The following is an 11,718-nucleotide window of genomic DNA, read 5'->3' on the forward strand; positions in this document are numbered from 1 at the left end:
TGAAATCACAAAATCCATATTCTATAATCCTAAACTGTAAACTTCAGAAAGCCCCCAATTTGTAGGAAGTCCAGAGCACCATTGGATTTCCAACAACTTCAGATAGTGTTTCCAGGCTGGAGGGGTGATGAGGAGATTGACCAGGATTCTCCTTGATGGGAGTTAGCTATGATTTCTGGTGAGGCTGCACAGTGACCATTAGATTGTGACATGCTTCAAGATCAAATAGTGTTGTCCTGTGTCTGAAATGGTGAGCCTTTATCATCCACAGCAGTATACTCCATAATCCAGAGAGAGAAGGGAAATTAAGTAGTTCAAGAGAATGATTTCATTATTGGTAACCTGTTTGGATATGATAAATTGTATGAAATTTGAAAATAGCACTAGTAAGTTATTTAAAAATATAAACCTTAAAAGTTGTCAGCATTTAAAATCTTTCCAGTGTTAGAATTCTAAAAGCTATAAAAAGATGGTAGATGTTAGGACAATGCTGCCAAGTCTTCAGGAAATTTTTGATGCTCTTTGTCTTTTTTATTTCAAAAACAGGTATTTTCTTACCAGTTTTTACACAAAATACGACAAGTTACATTTTGTTATAAATACAGTTTCGCTGATGAGCGTCCTCATCCCAAAGCTGCCTCAACTTCATGGAGTCAGAATCTTTGGCATCAACAAGTACTGAAGACAGCATGATGACACACGTGAAAGAAAACACTTTTAGAACAGCTATCAGCGGCAAGGACACTTGGTGTTCAGATATTAGGACTTATATCCTGCACCCTATAATCTCTTATCATGGACTTTTTATTATGAGTAGTATATTTGTGAATGAAGCAGCTCAAGTTGGTTGCTCAAGTATCACATTAAATGTTTGCAGTGCTCGGAATAGAAAGCCTGCTTTTTCGTTTACTGCCTGTAGATCCTATTTTCACAAATGATAATTTTGATACCTTGATTTGCCATTATTAAGTGAGGAGACTTTGGTATTGTAAACATTTAGTTACTGCAGTATGCAAATTTGCTGTCCACTGTGACCAAGCAGATGTAAAAGTATAATGTGTAAATACTGTAATGAAGGTAGATTTATGAAGGTATGCAGTTTGAATGATGATTGCAAAAGATTTGTTTTCAGTGTCACAATAGAAGCAGTTGCTGAAGATTCTAATATCATGCATGCTGCAAAATGGCAGGATTGATTAGGTGTCCTTCACTATTGAGGTACTTGGAAACATTGTCTATTGGCTTAGTGGCCTCTTTGAAGAAACAGTGCTGGTCTTACTGTGTATTTTTAATTACTATCTTTTGCAGATAATTTTATTTATTTTTTTCTTTTTCCCCGTTTCACTCAGTGTTGTTTGAGAGAAAATTACTTGGGAGAATATAAGCAATAGTAAGGATGTGTTTTGAAGCACAGCTTATGAATGTTTGATTTAAAAAGGTGTTTGTTTTTGGATTTTTTTTAATGTAAAGTGTTAAATAATATAGATTGTGTGTTAATGAGAACAGTGATTGAAACTGGATACTTAAATCTGTCTACCCAGGGTTTGTTTGTATGGAATCTTAGAATGGGATGTTAATTGTTGGAATACTGCAAAACATCAGTGATCATGCATTTTCCTATAAGTTTGCCATGTTGCCTAACTTGCATTCCTTTTAAAACAAAAATGTAATGCTGGTTGTATCTGATCTGTTTTTCTGTCAGAGTATATTGTAATTTAAACTGGCCGAAGAGATGTGTATGAATTTCATCTGGTTTTTACTGGATGACAGCAATGTACCTGACTTCTTTTATACTGTCATATAACTGTTGCACACTTGAAGTGCACACCAGTACAGCTGGAATTCCTTGCAGTCTGCTAAGACTACAAAATGACAGCACTGTGAATCATGTTTTAAGCAATAACATATGAACACATGTCCCATAGCAAGGGAATTGAAGGCATGCCTAGATGGTGAGGCTTTGACTGCTGTGTACATTTAGATTGCTGAACCTTGGTTTTTAAGAATCTGGTTCTGGAACTAGGTGGAAGGAAAGAGCTGAAGTTAAGATTCTCAATCTCCATCCAGTTGCTAAGAATGTAAAACTACCTGATTTGGAATGATTTGACAAGCCTGCCAAGACAAGTGAAGGTTCCTGATCTTAGAAATGCTACTACAGTGATGCAGTTGGAGTGAAGACATGTTGCTATGACTTCAGTGATCATCTGATTTACTCTATCCTGATCCAGGAATACCTAATACTGATGGTGCTGATTGCTTTAGCAGATGTGAAGTATTACTTTTCCCAATGGTGAATATCTGAACCATGTAGATTGGGAAGGAGGGAGAGGCCAGGGTCATGTCCCATTTTTTTGATTCCAGTCAGATTAGCTAACTGCAACTGGAACAGAGGTAAGGTCTAATTGCCTCTAGTCCACAAAGTTGGCAAATCAATCAGTTTGCAAAAACCATTGGGCAACCATCTTCTGGAGATGTGGTAGTGTCGATGTTGGGCAAGAAGGTTATTGAACTCTGTTCTCTTTCCTGCCGAATCTCTAAAGCTTCACGCATGAAATCTAGGATTACAAACAGCAATTAATAGAAGTATTGAATGGTCATGTAAGAATAGTAGGCACCTGGAAAAGCTGCCAGTTTTGGTGGAGTATGGGAATGGAACACTATGAATAGGGAAGAAGTAAATCCATTTCCATTCCCACCTTTCATTCCCTGCTAAGGTACACATGTAAGTATGTTACTACTTTTGACGAGACTTTCAACATGTTGAAAAGTCCTGATGTTTTAAAGAAATCTGCCATATTTTTAATCTTTAAAAATTATGCTTACATTGGGAAGTGTATCCTGAAGTATTTTATCAGGAATAGTCTACCAGCATAATCAATTAGAGTGCCCAATTATTGGCAGTAATTAAAAGTTTACAGTGTTTTCTAAATCTGGGAATTTAATCAAATCTTTTTTTCTTGCACTACTACTCAGTTGGAGAAGAAATATTCAAATTGCACTTTTTTAAAATGTTTACAAGCCTATGCTGATCTCCTGCAGCAAGGAGGAAACAAAGAAAACAATTGGACTTCAGACTTTAAATAAATGCCCTCAAATTAACATCTCTCAAAGTTTTGAAACTGAAACACATTACTTATCAAATAGTTAACAACTGCAGCAGGTTAACCCTGTCACACTTGATTCTGTAAGAGCACAATCCTCTGCTTTATAGTTTGACTATTAATGAAATCTGTCATTTACAGGGCTTAGTTTCTGTCATGTTATTCAAACTCTGTGAAAGGTTATGCCAGTGAAAGGGTTAACCTACTATATCCAGGATTTGTTAAACATTTTAAAATATTGCTTTGCTGATCTGATGCCTTGTATAAGATGATTAACGCCTTGAATTTATCAATTTTTGAATGCTGGTAATGAAATACGTGGCTGTTTTTATAGTATTTTGATGGGTTCTGGATTGTCAAAAAGTAACTAACTTCTGTGGTGAAAAACAGTATGGTCTTTTGTTTCACCCACAACTCCCTTCCACTTTCAGTATGTATCATAAATGTTAATGGGTGATGGGTTGGTACTTATTAAGTACCAGTGCTATCCCTATCCTAAAAATAAAGTAGTAAATGTGGGAATTGATGTATTTTAGAACAATTCAGGGTCAAATTCCTGCATTATTTTTATAGTGGCTGTAAAAGGTACGAATACCAAAACTATTTTGGTTGAATCTAAATTAAATATATGGCAGGCTGGGCCTTTTGAATTTTATACCAGTCTATCATTTGTGATATTTACCATTTGAAGAATTATTTGCATTGGGGATTAGTGAGTTTGTGTTTGAACATCATGTAAATAAGAGTTAATTAAACATCTGGTGTAAAGGGGTTCTGTATGCCAACTGCCCTTCTGCACATAGATGTTTTTCATCTAGATCTTTGTAAGAAAGTGTGAATAATATTTTTATTACTCCTTTGTACAGTATTCTGATATTTAATAAAGGACAGTATTCATGTAACTATGCAGCCTCCTTCCTTGTTCATGCTTTTACAGCAGTTGTATACTAAAGCATCCACTGGAACTAACAATATTGAGAGAGGAGGTCTAAAAATGAAGACATCTGATTGGTCCCCAGGTTTCTTATCCATTATTGATAAAAGACAAACATAAATGGGGGATTGTGCCTCATTTGAAAATTCCCAGCACATTGACTGCAGAGAGAGGCTGTGGAGAATGTATAATAAACTACAGTAAGTTCCTGGCTGCGAATATTCCCCTGCCATTCTGTTCCATTTAGTTACTACCATTGTAACAACAATGCTACATTGAGAGCTTAAGTCTTCAGATTACTGAAATTGGAAAATCTGCCCGTATGCCTATTTTATTCTGTTTTGGGACACTGGTGTCTCTAACTGGCCAGCATTTATTGCGCATCCCTAGTTGGTGTGAGCTAGTTTCTTGAACCACATAGTGGCTCATGGTTAGCACTGCTGCGTCTCAACGCCAGGGACCCAGGTTCGTTTCCACCCTTGGGCGACTGTCTGTGTGGAGTTGCCTGTTCTCAGTGTCTGTGTGGGTTTCTTCCCACAATCCAAAGATGTGCAGGTGGATTGACCATGCTACGTTGCCCACAGTGTCTAGGGGTGTGTAGGTTAGGTGGATGGGGTGGGTCTGAGTGGGATGCTGTTCGGAGGGTTGGCGTGGACTTGGTTTGAATGGCCTGGTTCCACACTGTAGAGATTCAATAAGTCGCTGTAGTCTCTGAGAGGTCGGTGGACCCATATTAGGCAGGAAATTCCAGGATTTTGACCCAGTGACGGTGAAGGAACAGCAGTGTATTTCCAAATCAGAATAGTGAGCGGCTTGGGGAGGAACTTGCAGGTGGTGTTCCTCTGTGTCTGCTGTCCTTGTCCTGTGTGGAAGTTGTCGTGGGTTTGGAAGATGCTAAGTGTCTTTGGTGAATTTCTGCATTACACACTGCTACTGAATCTCATTGGTGAAGGTTTAATTTTTATTCTTGTGCTTTTGATAAAATCACAAGAAGTTAAGTTTTAATACTGAGATATCTGTTGGGAAACTTATGCTCACTGTATTTAGTAAGCCTGCCATTTTCACCAACTCTAGTTGCTTTCAGATGAGTGGCATATTGAAACCATTTATCATACAGCAACAGGGAAACAGACTCTTCAGTCCAACCCGTCCATGCTGACCAGGTATCCCAAAACTGAAGTCATCCTATTTGCTGCATTTAGCCCAGATCCCCCTCAACCTTTCCTAGTTGGTTACCTGTTCAAATGTCTTTTGAATGCTGGAATTTGTACCTGCCTTTATCACTTCCTAAGGTAGCTCATTCCACACATGCACTACCCTCTGTGTGGAAAAAGTTGCCCCTCGGGTTCCTTTTAAATCTTTCCCCTCTCGCCTTAAACCTATGCTTTCTAGTTTTAGACCTCCCTATCCTGGGAACAGAATCATGGCTATACAACTTATCTTTGCCTTTCATGATTTTATAAACCATCAGCATCTGACACTCCAGGGAGAAAGGTTCCAGCCTCTCCTTATAACTGAAGTCCCCCTCCCCCTCCTCAGTCCTGACAACATCCTTCCTCCAGCAGAATGACCAGAATTGTCATATGGCTCTAACAGTACTAATGATTTAAAATCATATATTGGGTACAGTGGCTCTTTGATTAGTACTGCTGCCTCTCCTTGTCAGGGACTTGGGTTCGATTCCACCCTCACCCGACAGTGTGGAGTTTGCACATTCTCCCTGTTTCCATACAGCTCTAAATCACCTCGTGTCTGCATGGGTTTCCTTCAGATGGTCTGGTTTCCTCTTACAATCCAAAGATGTGCAGGTTAGATGGATTAACTATGCTAAATTGCCCATGGTGTGCAGGCTAGGTGGGTTGGCCATGGGAAATGCAGGGTAACAGGGTGGGGTTCTGAGTGGGATGCTCTTTGAGGGTCAGTATGAACTCAATGGGCAGAATGAACAGCTTCCACATTTAGGGTTCTATGTATGTAAGTTTCCCTCTGAAGCCTAATCATCTGACAGCGTGATTTCAAGACAGTAATTTCTGCTGGGGCTAAAAGCTCTAAGAAAAATGAAGTCACTCAAAGTTTGAAGTTGAACTTGGGGTTTTTAATTCACTTTTAGAGCCTTTTGTCTGCTACTTAATACCTGTGTTTACATCAATGAGTCTTGGTTACTTTTTACCCAGTTAGTTGTTAGTTCAGTGAATAGTTTTATCTCTGACTTGGTAATGAAGCATGAAGTTCTGGAAATACCCAGCAGGTTTGGACACATCCATGGGTAGAGAAATAACATTTCAGGTCAAGATCTTTCCTCACATCATATTGTCAGCATTTGCTTTCTTTAGTCATATCTACCAAATCATCAACCTGAAATTCTCTTTCTCACAGAGTCTCCCTTTCTCCCTCTTTCACCATCACTCTCTCACACTCTCAATGCTGCTGCCTAAGTCGCTGAATGGCCTGCTTCTACACTGTACAGATTCTATTTTCAGCTTTTGTTTCCAATTTCTGGCACCCACAATACTTGGCATTTGTAGGGGGCTGAAGCATAACAATGGTGAAAGTTCCTGGCTGCAAAGATTCTAACAGAAATGAAGTTGGACAGGTCTGCACTAATTCTACCTGGGTGTGGCATTGCAGCACAAAATTACCCTTTGCATGCTCACTTGGAATATCTAAAACCTTTTGTGTCAGGAGTTGTGGATAGGAAAACCAAATACCAACAATGATCTGTTCAATGTTCTGGGGTTTCTGAAGTAAATGTGTTTAAAATGTGTTTAATCTGTACATTACATACATTACGGTGCACAGTTTAAATGATTTCTCACCTTTGAAAAAGGTTTACACTAAGAACATGATGCTCTCTATAATTACATAGAACATCGCTATATAAAGGTTGTCATTTGGAGGTCTTGCACGAGTTGCAGTAGAGCTACCCACTTCACCCTGCATCATTACAATACCCTCTTTTTCTTCAAATATTTATCCACTTCCCTTTTGAAATGAACTCTTGATTTTACTTCCAACAATGTGTTACTGGTGGGATGGTGTAAGGCTTGAAAAAAAAATCCAACTTCTCTTTTGGCAATTAAAAGTAGGAAATAAGTTTTTATTTTTCCCCTGTTGTGGCCCAGCTGGTAGTGCACTCCTGTCTGAATCAGCTGTTTGTATTCCAAGTCCCACTCCAAACCTGAATTGCAAGGTGAGACTAGTTGTCGAATTATAGAGGGCGCTGGAACAGACAGTTGAGACTGGAATACGCACAGATATAGATGATTATTTTCCCATGGATATCACATAACCAAACAACAACATGGACGAATCATTCAGAAACTACATTAACAGCAATATTCAAGACCGTAAAGAAGTCGAGTATTAAAATCATAAAGATTTTCTCAGTAGTTTCATCTTTGATAACCTTTCACTTTATAAGCCAACTCTACTTAAAGCAGATTGATTATTCATCTTGTCCTTTATCAGATGTGGGGGAAGTGAGAACTGCAGATGCTGGAGATCAGAGTTGAGAGTGTAGTGCTGGAAAAGCACAGCAGGTCAGGCAGCTTCCGAGAAGCAGGGGAATCAACATTTCGGGCATAAGTCCTTCATCTGGAATGAGGCTTGTGGGTCAGGGCTGAGGGATAAATGGGAGGTAGCTGAGAAAGTGATAGGTCGATGTGGTTTGGTTTGTAGCAGTCTGTCAACAGGTTTGAGTTCAAGTGCCCCTCCAGATCATGTAAAATGACTGTGCAGTACTAGGGATGTATTGTAGGAGTGTGCCATCTTTTGGATGAAATGTTAAATCAAGGTCATGTCTTAACTGGATGTTAAAGAACTCTCAGTACTCCTGCAAAGAATTATTCTTTGAAATAAGTCCATGGTGGGGTATTATCCCTGCTGTTCTGGTTAACAATTTATCCCTTAATTTATATCTCAGAAACTGATTTATCTGGTCATTGTCACATTGCTATTTGTGAAAGTTTTCTGGGTGTATGTCAGCTGCTGTTTCCTCTAATGCAACACCGTCTACACTTCAAAATATTCCATTGTCTGCTTTGCCTTAAACATGTTTAGAGTTTTATGCAGCACCTGTTCAGGTAGTGAATTTCAGACACTTTGATGAAAAACATATTTCACCTTCCTTTTGATTCTTTCATTTAAAAAAATTATTAGGATGTGGGTGTTGCTGGCTGGGTCAGCATTTATTACTTGTCCATGGTTGTCCTGGCAGATGGTAGTAAGATGCCTTCATGAATTGCCTCAATCTATATTGCATAAATACAATATAATGGTGGAGACGGTGGCATAATAGTAATGTCACTGGACTAAGTAAGCCTGAGATCCTGGCTAAAGATGGATGAACTAATTAACCATGCGCTGTGGTACAGGAAACCATTTGTGTGTGGGGAGCAAAAGGGTCTTAGTCTTCATTGCAAACCAGCTGTCCAGCCAACAGTTAACCAACCCTGACTAAAACTGACAATAAAGCTATTTCAAATCAATTCAATCCACTAAAAGGAATGTACTGATAGTAAGGACAGAATGGTCTGGGGTTTATCTTCTCTGGGCCGGAGAATAATTTGCAAAGGTAGGGGAAGGGGTACAGTGGTTGTGGCCCACCTCTGTAACAATGATCTCTGGTAGAAATACAAGAGAGATTCTGCTGGAGAAGTATGGGAACGTAGGCATTAAATCAGAACCTCAATGGTAATAAGGATCTAAAGTGCGTTAAAATATGGTGTAAATTTCAAATAATTGCTCATTGAGAATTGCTTCAGTTGGAAGGCAACAAGGTAAACAATGATATTTTCCTGAATTATAATTCATAGGTGTAATAATCATTAAAGGTAATAGTTGTTGGCTTGTTCCCTGAAATGTGCATATTGGTTTAGAGTGATTGAGATTAAAGAGATGAATGTTGCGTGCTATTCTGGTCTCCCTATCGGAAGGATGTTGTGAAACCTGAAAGGGTTCAGAAAAGATTTACATGGATGTTGCCAGGGTTGGAGGATTTGAGCTACAGGAAGAGATTGAATAAGCTGGGGCTGTTTTCCCTGGAGCATCGGAGGCTGAGGCATGATCTTAGAGGTTTATAAAATCATAAATAGACAAAGTCTTTTCCCTGGGGTGGGGGAGTCCAGAACTTGAGGGCATAGGTTTAGGGTGACGGGGAAAGACATAAAAGAGACCTAAGGGGCAACCTTTTCACACACAGGATGGTACATATATGGAAACGAACAGCCAGAGGGAGTGGTGGAGGCTGGTATAATTGCAATTGTTAAAAGGTTTCTGGATCGGTACATGAAAAGGAAGGGTTTGGAGGGATATGGGTCGAGTGCTGGCAAGTGGGAGGACTAGATTAGGTTGGGATATCTGCTCAGTTTGGACAAGTTGGACCAGAGGGTCTGTTTCTGTGATGTACATCTCTATGACTCTATGTGAGGCTGTTGGCAGCAACATTGAAGAATGGGGATCTGTAATGTATAAAAACAAAACCATGGTTTACAAATGACTTGAAGGTGTGAGTGTTGAACTATAACCTGGTGTTGTGTGATTTTTAACATGGTTTACAAAGGCACTTAGAATCAGTACATGATATGGAGGTGCTGGTGTTGGACTGGGGTGGATAAGTGGATAAACAGGTTTATTTGGAAGCACTAGCTTTCGTAGCGCTGCTCCTTTGTCAGGTAATTAAACCTAATGAAAGGTCAAAGTTAAAAATCACACAACACCAGATTATAATCCAACGGGTTTATTTGGAAGCACTAGCTTTCAGAGTGCTGCGCCTTCATTAGGTGATTGTGCAGTATAGGATCGTAAGGCACAGAATTTCTAGCAAAAGTTTACAGTGTGATGTAACTGAAATTATATATTGAAAAAGATCTGGATTGTTCAAGTCTCACAGCACCAGGGTCCCAGATTCGATTCCAGCCTCAGGTGACTGCCTTTGTGGAGTTTGCACATTCTCCCCGTGTCTGTGTGGATTTCCTCCGGGTGCTCTGGTTTCCTCCCACAGTCCAAAGATGTGCAGGTCAGGTGAATTGGCCATGCTAAATTGCCCATAGTGTTAAGTACATTAGTCAGAGGGAAATGGGTCTGGGTGGGTTGCTCTTCAGAGGGTCGGTGTGGACTGGTTGGGCCGAAGGGCCTGTTTCCACCCTGTAGGAAATCTAAAGTCTCTCATCTTTTAGAATGAACATGTTGGTTTCAGTTCTTTCTTATGTAATTCACAGAACATTTTTAAAAGTTACATTCTCAAGTGAACTTTAACAATTTGTGCCATATCGGCCCAGATGCACTGAAAGTGTGAGGTGCCCTGTGTGCCACAATGTCCATGCCATAATGTTCAGGGTGATTCTAATCTAAAAAATGGATTTACAGACTCTTAGATGGATTCATGCAGTTTTTGAGCAAAATAAAATGTAACTCTGCAAGTACAAATTCATCCCACAAACTTATATATGTGTATGTGGTGGTGGGGTGGGGGGGGGAGGGGTGATGGAAGGGAGGGATATGACTGTCTGTGTGAAAGTGTGTATGTGTGTGTGTCTGAATGAGTATGCAAAGGAGTATAAATCTGTGAAAGGGCGTATATGTGTCTAAAGTGATACAGGCCTGTGAGAGGGTGTGTGGCTGTGTATATGACTGTGTGTAAAGGGGTACAAGTCTGTGAGAAGGTGTGTGTATGAGTGAGAGTGTAAAGGGGCACACGTCCGTGAGAGGATGCATGTACGAGTGTGTGTGTCAAGGGGCACACGTCTGTGAGAGTGCCAACGGGTGCACGTCTGAGAGCGCCAAGGGGCACACATCTGTGAGAGGGTGCGGGTACGTGTGCACGAGTGCCAAGGAGCACACATCTGTGAAAGGGTGTGTGTATGTGTGCGTGAGTGCCAAGGAGCACACGTCTGTGAGAGGGTGCGTGTACGTGTGCGCGAGTGCCAAGGAGCACACATCTGTGAGAGAGTGCATGTACGAGCACCAAGGGGCACACGTCTGTGAGAGGGTGCGTGTGGTCAGTGATCCGAAAGCTTGTGCTTCCAAATAAACCTATTGGGGCAGCACGGTGGCACAGTGGTTAGCACTGCTGCCTCACAGCGCCAGAGACCTGGGTTCATTTCCCGCCTCAGGCGACTGACTGTGTGGAGTTTGCACATTCTCCCCGTGTCTGCGTGGGTTTCCTCCGGGTGCTCCGGTTTCCTCCCACAGTCCAAAAATGTGCAGGTTAGGTGAATTGGCTATGCTAAATTGCCTGTCGTATTAGGTGCAGGGTAAATGTAAGTATGGGTGTGGGTGGGTGCGCTTCGGCGGGTCGGTGTGGACTTGTTGGGCCGAAGGGCCTGTTTCCACGCTGTAAGTAATCTAATCTAATCTATTGGACTACAACCTGGTGTTGTGCGAGAGTCAGTACAGGCCATTCTGCTATAACCCGATTGGTGGGTCTGTGTCGTTTCTTTAACGCGGACATTAGCGTCTATCTGTTATAACGCGATTGGGGCTCTCGGTTTACATGGTGCCGCCATTACACGATTTTCTTATAACGTTGGGTTTGTATGAGAATGGAACCATCGCGTTATATCAGCACTGACTGTATTAGGTCCGAGTAAATTGGGCCAGAAAGAGAACACACAATAACCACCAAGCGCCATCGATCGATGTTTGATGGGGATCTGCGCTCGATGTGTCGCGGCTGCGGTAGAT

General features: G+C 40.8%; 1 protein-coding gene across 5 annotated transcripts in view; it reads left to right on the forward strand.

Moving 5' to 3' along the window:
* The window catches only part of LOC140465751 (ORM1-like protein 3), a 48,525-nt gene extending 44,522 nt beyond the window's left edge, over positions 1 to 4,003 (forward strand). For 4 of the 5 annotated variants that reach the window (XM_072561460.1, XM_072561456.1, XM_072561458.1 and 1 more), the window contains exon 4: positions 547 to 4,003. In XM_072561460.1, the coding sequence (XP_072417561.1) occupies positions 547 to 682 (136 nt within the window). In that variant the 3' untranslated portion in view covers positions 683 to 4,003. The remainder of the gene's footprint in view (positions 1 to 546) is intronic. The other variant, XM_072561455.1, reaches the window with a different exon arrangement.
* Positions 4,004 to 11,718: the final 7,715 nt, after the last annotated feature.

The sequence above is a fragment of the Chiloscyllium punctatum genome, chromosome 42 (genome assembly GCF_047496795.1).
Source record: "Chiloscyllium punctatum isolate Juve2018m chromosome 42, sChiPun1.3, whole genome shotgun sequence".
NCBI classification, from domain to species: Eukaryota; Metazoa; Chordata; class Chondrichthyes; order Orectolobiformes; family Hemiscylliidae; genus Chiloscyllium; species Chiloscyllium punctatum.